At 46.5% G+C, this 15,447-nt stretch overlaps 1 protein-coding gene across 4 annotated transcripts in view; it reads right to left on the bottom strand.

Annotated features, from left to right (window-relative positions):
• MOV10L1 (Mov10 like RISC complex RNA helicase 1) overlaps window positions 1–15,447 on the bottom strand; it is a 546,310-nt gene that overhangs the window by 526,693 nt on the left and 4,170 nt on the right. For all 4 annotated transcript variants that reach the window (XM_029617025.1, XM_029617022.1, XM_029617023.1 and 1 more), the window contains exon 2: window positions 1,975–2,159. In XM_029617025.1, coding sequence (XP_029472885.1) covers window positions 1,975–2,159 — 185 coding nt within the window. The remainder of the gene's footprint in view (window positions 1–1,974; window positions 2,160–15,447) is intronic.

The following is a 15,447-nucleotide window of genomic DNA, read 5'->3' as shown; positions in this document are numbered from 1 at the left end:
CAAGACGCGATCCACTGCCCGCCAGCAAGAGGTCTCCGACTTGGCCCTGATGAGCCAATCGTCCAGATAGGGATGGACGAGAATCCCCTCCCGGTGCAAGGCCGCCACTACTACTACCATGACCTTCGTGAAGGTGCGAGGAGCAGTCGCAAGGCTGAAGGGGAGAGCTCGAAACTGGAAGTACTGGTTGAGAATGTGGAATCGGAGATACTTCTGATAGTCGCGGTGAATGGGAATATGAACTCTCCGGGGCGGACCGCCGAAATGACCGCCCGCAGGGTTTCCATGCGGAAGTGGGGGATCTTGAGAGCCCGATTGACCCTCTTGAGGTCCAAGATTGGGCTGAAGGACCAGTCCTTTTTGGGCACGGTGAAGTAAATAGAATACTGGCCGGTGTCAATTTCCCTTTCCGGGACTGGGACCACCGCTCCCAGATCCAGAAGCTTGGAGAGAGTCTGGACCACCGCGTCCCTCTTGGCCCGGCCGCAAGGCGAGAAAAGAAAGATCTGGAAGTTCCCTGAAGAGGTCGAAAGCATACCCGTCTCTGATAATGTCGAGGACCCACTGATCAGACGTGATCTTGACCCATTCCTCGAAGAACAGGGAGAGGCGTCCTCAGAGGTAAGGAACAGAGGAATGGGTCGGCTGAACTTCATTGCGTGGCAAGTTTAGCGGTGGCATGCACAGGCTGGCCCTCGCGAAAGGGCCGTCTGCCACGAAAGGACTGCGACCAGGACTGCGCACGAGAGGACCCCCCCTCGCAGAACCGCCCCCGAGGATCGAAGCGATGCTGGCCCCTGAAGCGAGAGCGAGAGGCCACGAAGGATCGGGAAGACTTAGGGCGGTCCACTGGGAGCTTATGGACCTTGTTGTCAGCCAAGGAGTCCATAAGCTTCTCGAGATCCTCGCCAAAGAGCATCTTACCTTTGAAGGGCAGCGTGCCCAGCCGGGTCTTCGAGGACTGATCAGCCGACCAGTGGCGTAGCCAAAGGAGTCTCCGGGCCGCCACTGCCGAAACCATCGCCTTCGCCTGGACACGGACCAGATCGTAGAGGGCGTCCGATACGTAAGCGGTTACTGCCTCCAGACGTTCGGCTTGTTCTGCCTCACCTGGCGGAAGCTCCCGGGCGCAGAGTAACTGTTGGACCCACTGGAGGCCCGCTCGCATCATGAGACTGCTACAGCAAGATGCCTGGACCCAGAGGGCCAGAACGTCGAAGATGCGCTTCAGGTGAGCCTCCAGCTTACGATCTTGTGAATCCTTCAAGGCTGTGGAACCTTCCACCGGAATCGTGGTGTGCTTGGCCACTGCAGAAACATAAGAATCCACCGATGGATAGTGCAACAGCTCCAAGCCCTCCTCCGGGAGGGGATAGAGCTTATCCATCTCACCCTCCCCACCCCCCCTCTGTCATCCTCTCTCACACACACACATTCTCTCTCACCGGCATGCTGCGAGATGCACTCCGTTCACGGCGAAGATGAAGGCCCCCATGTGCCGTGAACGGCGCGCCGGGCCTTCATCTTCGAACAGAGCATGTGCCGTGGGATGAGCTCCGTTCGCGGCATGCTGGAGTCTCTTCTGCTATTTTCTGCTCAGAATTTGGCAATTCTGCGCAAATTCTGCTTTCCACGGTAGCGCAGAATTCCCCCAGGAGTAACTATTTTCTTCCTGACCTAACACACACCTAAAAGGAATGCCCCTTTCTAACTTCAGGGAAAAAAGTACACACATGAATGCCATGTGTACTTTCAGCTGCATTTGAAAGGCAATTTTTAGTCAGAGCCATTTATCCTGGTAAAAAGCTTAGAAATTTTCCCTTCACATACAAATACAGAGAATAAGCATTCTAAACTGCCAGTCTGTATTTACTGACAAAATGAAAAATGTTAAACTTTAAAAGAATTATTCTAAAAATTGCAACAAAAAATACAAAGTATTACACAAATCCATTTTTATAGTCAACTTCTTACCCTGACTGCTTTCAATACACCAGATGCTGGATTTTCTTCCACAACAGCAATAACCTTCTGTCCAATATGCAAAGGTCCCTTGCCAACCACGTCATCACTGGCGAAATAGATCTGGTCATTGACCATCCCATAATCAGAGCAGAACCTGGTGACCACTCCATGTACATTCTTTAACGTTGCACATTCTAAGGAAGTAAAAAAAAAAAAAAAACAAACAAACAACTTTTACAATGTAAAAAAGTCTTACAATACACACCTTGCATGGGGAAATATACATTCTCAAGTTTTTTTTATTCCATTTCTTAACATAGCTGCATTTTTGCAAGCAATAAATACATTTTGGTTTGGACACAGAAAAAAATGGTTTTACAGTTCTTCCTGTTAGAATTACATTTTCTGTTGTGATGTATCATTCAACACATTGGAAGTTCACAGCACACATCTCACCAAGCTCCCACACCAAGGAAAGTCTGACAGACAAAATGGTAGCTGTCTTGGTAACGGATTATCCAAATTTCAATAGCTAAGCACTCCAGAGTACTAAAACAATGACTGCCAGAAAGTCTGATTTTAGCAAATGAATCATTTCCAGTCATAGTATGGGGAACAAACAGTATAAACTGGGTGTTTGTCTAGCAAGGAAATCGTAAAAGGTTGAGAACCAAGGCGGTAAGTTATTTACACCAATATACATAGTGATTTATATTATGGAATTTGCTGCAAGTTCTTCCCTGAAGTCTTTGTATGAACAACCCCTTTATTAGTCAGTGCTTAAATAATGTCAATTTTTGTTTACATATTTAGCAACAATTTCTATGAATCAAAGTAGTATGGCTGCTGTGTTAGCCACTTGAATACACAGAAACAGAGGTCAAACAATCCCCAATCCCTTTTGTTCTGGTGTACCTTTCCTCCTTCAGTCCATGAAATTAGCACAACTGAGTTTGAAAATGTTTGCAGGGCCAGCATTCATGAGGGAGCATCATACTATGTGAGAAGGCACAGAATGCATGTTAGCGTGCAACTAGATTGTGTCAGGCTAGGACAGGGTGGGCAATTCTGGTCCTCAAGGGCCAACCAGTCAGGTTTTCAGGATATTCATCATAAATATGCATGACAGATCTGCATATACACTGCCTCAATGGTATGCCAAATATCTCGTATATATTCATGAAGGATATCCTAAAAATCTGACTGGTTGATGGCCTTGAGAACCAGAATTGCCCACCCCGTCCTAGCCTGACAATCTAGTTGCACGCTAACATGCATTCTGTGCCTTCTCACCTAGTATGATGCTCCCTCATGAATGCTGGCACTGCAAGCATTTTCAAACTCAGCTGTGCTAATTTCATGGATTGAAGGAGAAGTGGGCTACAGCACCTGGCCTACCATTTGTTTGACCTCTATTTCTGTGTATTCAATTGGGCTAACACAGCAAACTTACTACTTTGTTTCATAGAAATTGTTGCTAAATATGTAAACAAAAATTGACATTTATTACTTTAAGCAACTGACTAGTAAAGCAAGTTTGCTTACCGTAAACAGTGTTTTGCATAGATAGCAAGATAAATTAGTCATGCTGTCTGGGGAATGTCCCTCCGGGGCAGCTAGGCAGAGCTTCTAAAAGAAGACAGCTTTGCTCTGTGTGACGCTGCGCGTCCTTTCCCAGGCGGCTCCATTTTCTCCTCAGTCTGTTCCAAAGCATGTCTGCGAAGCCTGAAGTCGGGAGGTAGGCCAGGGTCTCTGATCTTTTATTGTAATAGAAATAAATGCACTGTGAAATCCAAGTTGAGAGAGTCCAGGACTTCGGTCTCCAAGAGGAGCATTCAGGCTGAAAGAAATGAATGGCTGTGAGGTTCCAGATTCGGAGTGTGTTCTTCGCTTATAGTAGGCCAAGGCTAGTTTGCAGTCCAGCATGTGGAGCAGCCTCTCACCCTCATTTTTGTGCAGCTTCGGAAAGAAGGTCAGCAGGGTAATGGTTTGATTAATGTGGAAAGCCGAAACTACCTTGGGTAAGAATGGGGTGGGTCCATAAATTCACCTTCTTGTGATGAAACTCAAGGTATGATAAATAGTGAATCAGAGCCTGCAACTTGCTGACTCTTCTTGCGGAGGTCAGGGCAAAAAAACACACAACTTTCCAAGATCGATCTCTCATATGACTAGTTTCCAGAGGTTCAAAGGCGGGAAGTGTAAGCTGTTCCAGTACCAGGTTGAGGTCCCATGGAACAGGTGGCTTGTGCACCAGTGAATGCAGTCATAGAATGCCCTTCATGAAATCAGGAGACTAGTGGGTGACTGGACACCGGCAGGCCATTGCAGGAATGATGATAGGCCACAATGGCACTGATGTAGACCCTCACCAAAGCTGTCGCCAATCCAGCTTGGTAAAGGGAATGGAGATTTTCTAAAAGGAGCTTCGGAGAGCAGGACAAGGAGTCTAAGCCCTTGTCACACCAGGCCAAGTATCTGAACCACTTACCCTGATAGTTCTTTCTGGTAGAAGATTTCTTGGACGACACCAGGGCCTCTTGTATCTCCGATGGCAAGCGTAGGTGACTTAATACTGTCCTTTCAACCTCCACGCAGTGAGATGCGAGGAGTGCATGGGGTGAAGCAGGGTGCCTTTGTCTTGCGTTAGCAGATCCGCACTGTCACCGAGGGGAATAGGTGGTTCGAAGGAGAATCACACTAGATAGGTGTACCACAGCTGCCTTGGCCAAGCCGGGGCTATCAGGATAAGGCCATCCGTGATACATTTTGGTATCATTCGAGATGAGTGGAATCAGGAGGTAAGCACAGAGAAGCCCTTCCCTCCATGACACGAGAAACGCATCTTGCACAAGTCATTCCCTGCTGGGATAGACTGAGCAGAACGTCTGTACATTCTTGTTGTGTTCCGTGGCGAAGAGATCCATGCGTGGGAGGCCTCAAGTTTGGAATAGGTCCTATGCCATGTCCTGGCGAAGCTCCCTTTCATGTGCTTTGGAATCCTCCACCCCAGGCAGGTAGGTCACTTGAAGGATGATGGAGCGCTTCTCTGCCCATTCCAGAATGCGCACTGCTTCCCTTCACAACATCCAGGAACCAGACCCTCTTTCCCTGTTTATGTAGAACATCGCGATCTGATTGTCTGTGTGGACCATGAAGGTTCTCCCTTGTAGAAACCTATCAAACATGCGTATGGCATTCCCAATCACTCTGAGCTCTAGAAGGTTTAACTGCTGGACTCTCTCCCAGCTAGACCAGAGCCCTTGTGTCCGTACTTGGTCCAAGACTCCCCATCTCTTTTGCAGTGTCTGTGGTGAAGATTAGCTGGCGAGTCGAGGGGGGGGGGGGGGGCACGAAGCAGTGCCCCGCCTGAAAGAGTTGTGGAGCATAACCACCAGCTCAAGTCTGCTTTCATGCTCTGGGTCAGGTTCACTCGCCGGGACAGTGGATGTGAGAACTGTGTCCATTGCACTTCAGCCCCCATTGCAGGCGCCGTATATGTAGGAAGGTATGAGGCACCACATGTATGGCCGCTGCCATGTGGCCCAGCAGGGTCAAGATCTGGTGGGCAGAGGCACGAGTACAGTCTCTCAGTTGAACGGCCAGGGTGTGCAGTGTGCGGGCTCTGTCTGCTGGAAGGAATGCTCTGCCCAGCGTGGTATTTATACAGGCTCCAATGAACTGCACACTCTGCGCTGGCTGAAGACTGGACTTTTTATAATTGATAACCAACCCGAGCTGCTCCAAGTATTGGATTGTATCTTGTAAGCTGCTCTGAAAAGTTGCAATAGCCGTTCTCTTTTCACACCTTTTTGGTTCTCCCACTGAACATCCTGAGATCAGCCAATTGCACATATAGTGGGTAAAGGTATGCAAGTATTCCATGATATTTGTTGGGTATGCTTTTACATCATAGTATGATCTGTTCATTATGACTCATGTAGAAATTAGTGCATTTTCCAGATTAGTCTGCATAACACAATTCTCAACATTCAGCATTATTTCTGCTGCATAGAGTTTTATCTGAGAGGCTCTGAGGTTGTGAGGGAGCCAGTAAGAGTGAGAGCATGAATGTGTATGAGAAAATCCAGGGGAGTAAGAGTGTGTGTGAGTGGGAGGGGGGGGAGAGAGAGTGTCTTACACCCTGAGAGTGTGTCAGTGTCTGTGAGAGTGAGAGGTTATGGTGGGTATAAGAGCATGAATGTGTATGTATGTGACAGTGTATGTGTGAGAGAGGATAACCTCCTAATCCTCGACAATATCAGGGTGACTGGAAATCAAGAGCTCCCATGTATGGACAGCAGGGGCTTTTTAAAATCCTTATTAGTTTTAATTATTGGGTGTTATTTGATATATGTGCTGTTTTGAAATATTTTATTGGTGTTTGGGAAATTATAAAAATGTATATGATTTTAATTAATAGAAATTCTATTTATCAGTAATTTTAAAATATTCTTTTATTAGTATGGTTTTACTATTATAACTGATGCTTTATGTTTCTTAATTTTATTGTTTTATGAGGAATGGTGGTTCTATTTATAAATGTCATAATAAGTATGCACTAAAATCCAACCCCATCCATAACCCCGCCCCCATATGACCAAAGCCCTGCCCTCGCCCCGCCCTCACAGGGCGAGGGCGGGGCGAGGGGTCACCGCAACATGAGGAACTGTATTACGGGGTCACGGCATTAGAAAGGTTGAGAACCACTGCTCTATAGGTTACGTGAGATTGTCCAACTATTTAAACCAAGGAATGCCGGTAAGATGGTCTCTGTTCCTGAGTTGAAAGAAGCGGGAGACATGCAGTCCCAAGTAAGGATTCAGAATCTCAAGCCAACAAAGATAAGTAATAGGTTATATTGATGTTTTTATATTGGTTATGTATGATTTTTTGAAGGGATGGAACATGAAACGATTTTGAAGGGTACGAATATCTGATTACATATTGACAAAAGAAGATAACCTTAGGCTCCTGATGAAGCGTGAGATGCAAAACTCCGGCCGTTGTCGAGCCAGTTTTATGAAATCGGACTGTTGAGATATTGAGCCAGCTTTTAAATGCACTGGCCTCTCTGGGATTTTGAGATGAATATTTAAGATCTCTATGAAATATCCTTCCTGTTTGTTGCAAAAAAAAAAAAATACCCTTATACTAAAATATTGCTGTTATAAAGCGGTAGGTATTTTTACACCAAATAATACCGCAAATGATTGATTAGTCCGGGAGCCTTGAAGTTTATACTGAGACACGCCGACAGGCTTGCTGATGTGGTATAATTTAACAAGTTAAAAATATTAAAAAATAAAACAAATATTAACATGACTAAAACTGTAAAAATATATACAGAAGTGTAATATGGAATAGCAGAATTGGCGACAGTGGAAAGATTTTTTCATTTGGATTTCCTTTTTTGTGAATATTTGCAAAAAAGAGATTCTAACTTAGGAGGTCTGTGCCTACTCTAACTGTTCAAAAGTCATTAACAACCCCCCCTGTATCCCAAATGTGCTTGAAGTGTTATTCCATAAGTTTCCAAATCTTAAGGGCACCACACAATAAACAAGGGGCAAATTAAGTATAAGTCAGTTAGGCAGAAGTATTCTCTCTTACCTACAAACAGACTACGCCATTGCTTCCAAATGTGTAAAGTAGTTTGCATATTCTGAACCATATACCAGGTATTGCGAGGTTGCCACAAAAGTCTCAGAAGGGGCATATTCCCCACCCACGATTGCTCCATCTTCACCCACTGTTTGACATCTTTTGTCTTATGCCAATCTACCATTGTGCAAAGGTGAGCTGCCACATAATACCAGATAAGCTTGGGCACGCTCAGACCACTGAGGGCTTTAGTTTGATACATCACTTTTTTACTCACTCTGGGGGGCCTTCTCCTATAAATGAAAATAAAAAAGCAAAATTGCCTACCTTGTAATAGGTGTTATCCCAGGACAGCAGGATGTAGTCCTCACATATGGGTGACATCATCAGATGGAGCCCTGGTATGGAAAACTTGTCAAGAGTTTCTAGAAACTTTTGGATGGCACTGTGGGCCTACTGATTATGCCCAGCATGCTATGATATTCTCAGCCACAGGGGTCTCTCTTCAGTCTCGTTTGTAGCAATATGCGTGAGCTAAAAAAATAAAATGTATCGGACCCAACTCCATGGGGAGGTGGGTGGGCTCTGTGAGAACTACATCCTGCTGTCCTGGGATAACACCTATTACAAGGTAAGCAATTTTGCTTTATCCCAGGACAAGCAGGATGATAGTCCTCACATATGGGTGATTAGCAAGCTACAGGCTGAGTCATTCTTATATTATACCAACAGCATACAACTTGTGCAACAAACACAACTGGTGTACTGCTGGAAAAAAATGAGGCAGCCTGAAAATCACAGCAGGATGGATGTAGAAGGAGTTGGAGTTATACTGGAAATAAGTTCTTTAAGACAGATTGTCCAAAGGCTGAATCTTGTTGTCCTTTGTCCAGACAATGAGCTGCAAAGGTGTGAAAGGAACTCCATGTTGTAGCTTTACATATGTCTAGAATGGGCACTGAACGATAGTGTGCTACTGATGTGGACATAGCTCTTACTGAATGCGCTTTTACTCACCCCTGGAGGGGAACTTTTGCTTTTTCATAACAGAATTCAATACAGTCTGCTAGCCAGTTGGAGAGTGTTTTCCTACCGCAACTCCTGGTTTATTTTTATCGAAAGAAACAAAAAGAGTTGGGTGGATTTCCTATGGACCAACGTGCGGTTAAGGTAAAAAGCTAGTGCACGTTTACAGTCCAAGGTGTGTAAGACTCTCTTTCCAAGACCTCACTCTCACCAGGGAGAGAAAGTAGGCAAGACTATTGACTGATTTATATGAAAGTCTGTTACCACTTTCGGTAGGAATTTGGGGTGAGTGTGAAGGACTACTCTGTCATACAGGAACCTTGTGTAGGGTGAGTATGTGACAAGAGCTTGCAACTCACTGACTTCTAGCCGATGTAATGGCTACTAAGAAAAGCACTTTCCATGCAAGGAATTTTTCTTCACAAGAGTGTAGAGCAGGGGTCAGGAACCTTTTTGGCTGAGAGAGCCATAAACGCCACATATTTTAAAATGTAATTCCATGAGAGCCATACAATATGTTTAAAACTAAATACAAGTAAATGTGTGCATTTTATGTAAGATCCCACTTTTAAAGTACAATAAGTCTCTGAAAATATTACACCAGGCCTTAAGACACCAATACATCTCCTATTAGGAAAACGGACCAAGTCAGGCTGCTATAGAGTCCTACACAGAAACTACACGCCAGCAGAAAACCTCACCTGAATCACGTGCTGTCCCTCACCTAACATAGAATAAAGAGACCAAAACGCATAAGAAGAAGCATGCAGACAAAAACTGAATTGGAAACTGCAACAAGCCAGAGTCTCTGTATGCAGTGTAACAAAGGAAAAAAGAAACATCACCCATCCTTATAAAACAAATCAAGAAATATAAAATCATCAGCAGTAAAACTGTACGAACAAAAAGAACATATTTCGAAACAGCTGATGAGAGGAATATCCAATAATTAAAAACTCATATAAAACATTTCCAGATACCAACAAAATATTTCAAAATAGCAGACACAAAGATCCAGTAATGAAAAATAATAAGGATACAAAAATTTTTTTGCTCTGCATACCTAGGAACGTTTGATATCCAGGTGTCCTGAGATTGTTCTGAATTAGCAGGAGGTGGGGTGGTTTGCTTGGAACTTTCTCCTCTCTCAGTCACATACCAGCGCTCTCTCTCACACTGGCTCTCAATGACACACCTATACACACATGCTCTCAGTACTCACATATACACATGTTTTTTCTCACTCACTTATATAGGCTCTTAATTACACATTTACACACATGCTGTCTATCTTTTCACGCTTACACACACACAGGCTTTCAATCACATAAATACATGCTGTCTTTTTCTCTCACACAGACTCTCATTCACATGCTTACAAACATGTCCTCTCTTTCTCTCATTTACACACAGGCTCTCAATCACATACTCACATGCTCCATCACCTAAACCAGCTGTCAATCAGACACAGACACACATGATCTCTCTCTTACTTATACACACAGGCTCTTAATCATACATACACATGATCTCTCTCACACACAAAGGATCTCAATCATACACACATACTCTTTCAAACAAACAGGTTTTCAATCACAAACTTACACATACAGGTTCCCAATGGTAAACTTACATTCATGCTCTCTCTCTCACAGGCAGGATCTCAATCACAGACATACTCTCTTTCACATATACAGGCTCTCAATCATTCACATACATGCAATCTCTCACTCACACACACAGGATCTCAAACACACATGCTTGCTCGCTCATTCACTCTCCCCCCCCCCCCCCCCCGGGAACTCGCGGCAGCAGCAGCCACCTCCCAACGCTAACCTCCTTCATTTTCAGCCCTCGCGGAGGCGAAGGCGGAGTCCCATCGGCCGCGGTTGAAGATTTTCATTTTCCTCCGAGCCGCGCTGCAGTCTTCTTCCCGCGCAGGCACCCGATGCTCTCCACTTCCTCTTCCGGGCCGCGGGAAGAAGAGAGCACCGGCGTGCTCTCTTCTTCCCGCGGCCCGGAAGAGGAAGTGGAGAGCATCGGGTGCCTGCGCGATGACTCCAGCGCTGGCACCCGGCTGACACCCGATGACTCCCGCGCAGGCACCCGGATGACTCCAGTCGGCGTGCTCTCTTCTCCTCCCCCCCCCCCCGCGGCCCGGAAGAGGAAGTGGTGAGCATCGGGTGCCTGCGCGGAAGAAGAGACCACGCTAGTGTGGTCTCTTCTTCCCGCGCAGGCACCCGATGCTCTCCACTTCCTCTTCCGGGCCGCGGGGGGGGGGGGGGAGGAGAAGAGAGCACGCCGGTGCCGCTGACTCCAGCTGTCCTGCCGCGTTCCGCCCGGGCTGACAGCATTTTAAGCCCGGGCGGCGGAGGACCGGGGAGCAGCTGGGTCAGCGGGGAACCGCGAAGTATGGCGACACTTGTCTGCGAGCCAGATGCAGCCCTCAAAAGAGCCATATCTGGCTCGCGAGCCATGGGTTCCCGACCCCTGGTGTAGAGGCTTGAACAGTGAGCGCATGAGCCTTGTTAATACTAAATTCAGGTCCCATTCAGTGACCGGCGGTCGAATGGAAGGCTTAAGATGAAGTAAGCCCCTCATGAACCTACTTACTAGGGGTTGTGCTGTTATTGGCACATCCCCTATTCCTTTGTGGTATGCCGCTATGGCACTTAGGTGTACCCTTACAGAGGATGTCTGGAGACCAGAATCCGACAGGTGGTATAGATAATCTAATAAAGAAGAAGTGGGGCAGGAGAAGGGTTCTATACCCTTTTGTCTGCACCATTTTGTAAATCTAATCCACTTAAACTGGTAGGATTTACGTGTGGAAGGCTTTCGTGAAGCTACTAGAACTTGAGAGACTTGTGTTGAAAGATTAAGTGGTTGCAGAATTAAGCTTTCAACATCCAAGCTGTTAGGGCAAGAGTTGTCAGGTTGGGATGACGCAACATGCCCTGATTCTGAGTGATGAGAGTGGACTCTGTGCCCAGGCGGATTGGTTGTGAGATCGAGAGGTTGAGGAGTATGGGAAACCATACTTGTCGAGGCCAGTATGGGGCTATGAGGATCATTGTCCCTCTGTCCTGTTGTAGCTTCACAAGAGTTTGCAAAGAGTGGAATTGGAGGATACGCATATAGAAGACTTATGTTCCAGGGGCGAGCAAAAGTGTCCCTGGGGACTGTTTGTCAATGTCCGTGGAGGGAGTAGAACCTTTCCACTTTGTGGTTCAGTGTGGACGCAAAGATCTATGGTTGAGCGACCCCAGCATTGAAAGATTTTGCTCACTACACGTGGGTCCAGCGACCATTCGTGGGGATTGAAATGTCGACCGAGATCGTCCGCTAGGATGTTCGGAGATGTATGGAATGCTGCAGAGCCCAAGCCCAAATCTGCACCACTTCCTGGCAGAGCAGATAAGAGCATGTGCCTCCCTGTTTGTTTATATACCACATTGCTACTGTGTTGTCTGTAACAGCACAGTCTTGTTTGAGAGGCAGTCTTTGAAGGCATAAAGGGCATATCTTATCCAAGAAGTTTATCAGATACTGTTTTTCAAGCATAGTCCACGTCCCCATCCCAGGTTGGAAGCACCTGTAGTTAGGATGACTTGTAGATTTGCCTGTTGGAATGGGAGACCAGCTTTCAACGCTGTTTGATTTGTCCGCCAGTGGAGCGACAGACAACTGGTCGGTGATTTGAACTGTGTACGACAGTGGTTGGAAAACTTGTAGCCATTGAGATTTCAAAGTCCATTGAGTTCTTCTCATGGCTAACCGCCATAGGAGTGACATGTACTGTTGAGGCCATGTGTCCTAGTAGCACTAGAATTTTATGGGCGGATATGAACTGGTGATGAATCATAATGTTTGCCAGTCGTGCCAAATTGTCTGCACGGTCGCTTGGAAGGGATGCTTTCGCCACTGTTGTGTCGAGGTCTGCTCCGATGAATGTGAGGAGTTGAGATGGCTCGACATGGGATTTCGGATAATTGATGAGAAATCCCAGAAGGTGCAAATAGTGTTATTGTGGTTTTCAAGGCAGAGAGAGCTCCCTGCCTGGATGGACTTCTGATTAGCCAATCGTCTAGGTATGGAAAAACATGAATGCTGTTTTTTTCTTAAATGTGCAGCCACTACTGCTAAGCATTTCATAAAACACTCGAGGAGCAGAGGCCAGTCCGAATGGCAGAACTCTGTACTGGTAATGATTCTTTCCCACTACGAATCGTAGATATTTGCAATGTTGTGTGGAAATTGGTATGTGCACATAAGCGTCTTGAAGGTCCAGAGAACAGAGCCAATCTCCCTTTTGAAGTAATGGAAGGATGGTTCCCAGAGATACCATCTGAAATTTTTCTTTTTGTGTAGAAATTTGAGATTTCGGAGGTCTAAAATAGGGCGAAGGCCACCGGTTTTCTTTGGAATGAGGAAATAGCGGAGTAGAACCCTTTGCCTTGTTGAGACCGAGGAACTGGTTTGATGGCCCTGGCAGTCAGCAAAGTATAGAGTTCTATTTGAAGTTGAGACGTGATGAGAATGTTTGACCAAAGTGGAAGGGGAGGAGAATGAGGGGGTATCGTATTAAATTTTAGGCATATCCCCGATGTAGTTTGGCTAATACCCATTGATCTTTTGTGATGAGACTCCATTGGTGTTGGAAATAATGAAGTCTACCTCTGACTGGTAGGGAGGGTATAGGGTTGAGAAAGAGGCTGCTGTTCCCTTGGCACGGTTCAAAAACCCACCGCTGGTCCAGTTTGGGGTGGTGGCTGGGTCTTTTGTTGCTTCGGCTGATGTGGTCGTCCTCTCTGTGAGGGACGGTATGGACGTGCTGAGGAGGCAGGAGGATAATACCTTCTTGGCCTGTAGAAGGGGTCTCCTCGAGTCTCTGTGTGATGGACTTCTTAGGGAAGATGTCTGATCTGCTGGCAATTTTGATAGCTGACCGAGAGTCTCATGATGGTCTTTCAGCTGAGACACCGTAGCTTGGATCTTTTCTACGAAAAGATTGTCTCCAACACAAGGGAGATCTGCAAGCCGTTCTTGAACTTCCTGCCTAAGGTCAGAAGCCTTAAGCCAGGCCTATCTTCTCGCATTTATTGCAGACGCAGACAGACGAGTTGATGTTTCGAAGACATCATAGGCTGCTCTCACCTCATGTTTGCCAGATTCTAATCCCTTGTCAACTAATGTAGCTAAAGGTAGTTGATGCTGTTGTGGGAGGTTGTCCACAATACTCTGTACTTGTTTCCATAAGTTCCGTTGGTACTGTGTCATGTACAGCTGGTATGCTGCAATACGTGCTACCAGCATGGACCCTTGATAGACCTTCCCTAAGGTGTCCAAGAATCATTGCTCCTTTCCAGGTGGGACAGAAGAATGAAGTTTTTGTTTCCGCGCCTTCTTCTGAGCGGATTCTACCACTACTGAATGGTGAGGTAGTTGGGGCTTCTGGTATCCTGGAGCATGTTGCACTAGATAAGTGGCATCTGCTCTCCGATTCACTGCAGGGACTGAGCAGGGGTGTTCCCACATTCGTTGTTGCAATTCCAAGAGGACTTGATGGATTGGGATAGCCATGATTTCCTTTGGTGCATCCACAAACTGCAGTACTTCTAGAGCCTTATATCTAGTATCCTCCTCTGTGACTAGTTCAAATGGAATTGTATCTGACATTTCTTTGATAAAATTTGTAAATGACAAATCTTCTGGAGGGGATTTCTCTCTCTCTCCTCTGGTGGAGAGGGCTCTGATTGCAGTTCCTCTGACTCAGTGTCCGTGTCAACATCCTTCCAAGGTGTATGTTGAGGATAAGGGGAGTCAATGTCTTCTGGCTGGACATGATGCTTCGATTTAAACACAGCCTTTGTTGGGATGTGTTGTGGCATCGTTTGAAGTGAGGGCATCGATGGGCCTCGATGGCATTCGATGCCTTGTATCCCCTGATGGACCTGGATGGATTGGCATCGATGTGTCCTTGAAAAGCATTGAGGGTGTCTTTGGGACTTGATGTCGATGGAGCCCCGATGGTCCTGGGGCAGAATCGGAGTCTCCGCCGTTATCCTCCGATGATCTGGGAGCCTGAATGGCTGGAGTCATCGGTGGGGGTATCGGCATCGGTGGCAGCATCGATGGAGTCTGTGCCGTCAGTGTCGGCGGAAAAACTTGTAATAAGGCATAGAGTCTATTCACAGCAAAGGTTGAAAAATCGACTGCTCCAATGCCGATGTCTGTGCCGGCACCGATGGCACTGTCGGAGGCTGTAGGTTCTTCAGAGCCTCAGACGGCCTGTTGAGACTAAAGTAGTCACTTATTCCCTTGAAAATTGGGGCAATATCCACTGCCACTGGGGAAGGCATCGCTGGCGCTATTGGCACTTCTGCAATTATTCGTGGGGGTACTTCCTCTGAAACCAAGCCCGGTGGAGAGCGCCGCGGTTCTTCGTGTACAGCCGGTGGAATTGGCTCCAGTACACTGACTTTCTTGGGCATCAGCCTGATGGATTTCGATCCTGACGTCGATAGTTTACCACCCCTGGATCAATGGAGATGCCGCTTTTTCTCCCAATGACCTTTCGATGTTGAAGACGATGCTATCAATGATATCGACGGTGCCGGATGGCCGTCGGCCCGTGTTTCACCTCGATGCTTGGTTACAGAGGGAGGAGTTACTCTTGGGGACGATGTCGACAATGGAATCTTTTTGAATAATTCTTCCATCTTATCCAACCGGGCACGCCTGCCCTTCGGTGTCATCTGGGCACAGGTTGAGCAAGCCTGGACATCGTGGCCTGATCCCAGGCAGAGAACACATACATAATGTGGGTCTGTTATGGACATAGTCCGGTTG

The sequence above is a fragment of the Rhinatrema bivittatum genome, chromosome 9 (assembly GCF_901001135.1).
Source record: "Rhinatrema bivittatum chromosome 9, aRhiBiv1.1, whole genome shotgun sequence".
Lineage (NCBI taxonomy): Eukaryota > Metazoa > Chordata > Amphibia > Gymnophiona > Rhinatrematidae > Rhinatrema > Rhinatrema bivittatum.
The sequence above is the reverse complement of the archived record's forward strand: the minus strand, read 5'-3'. Positions and strand labels throughout refer to the sequence as shown.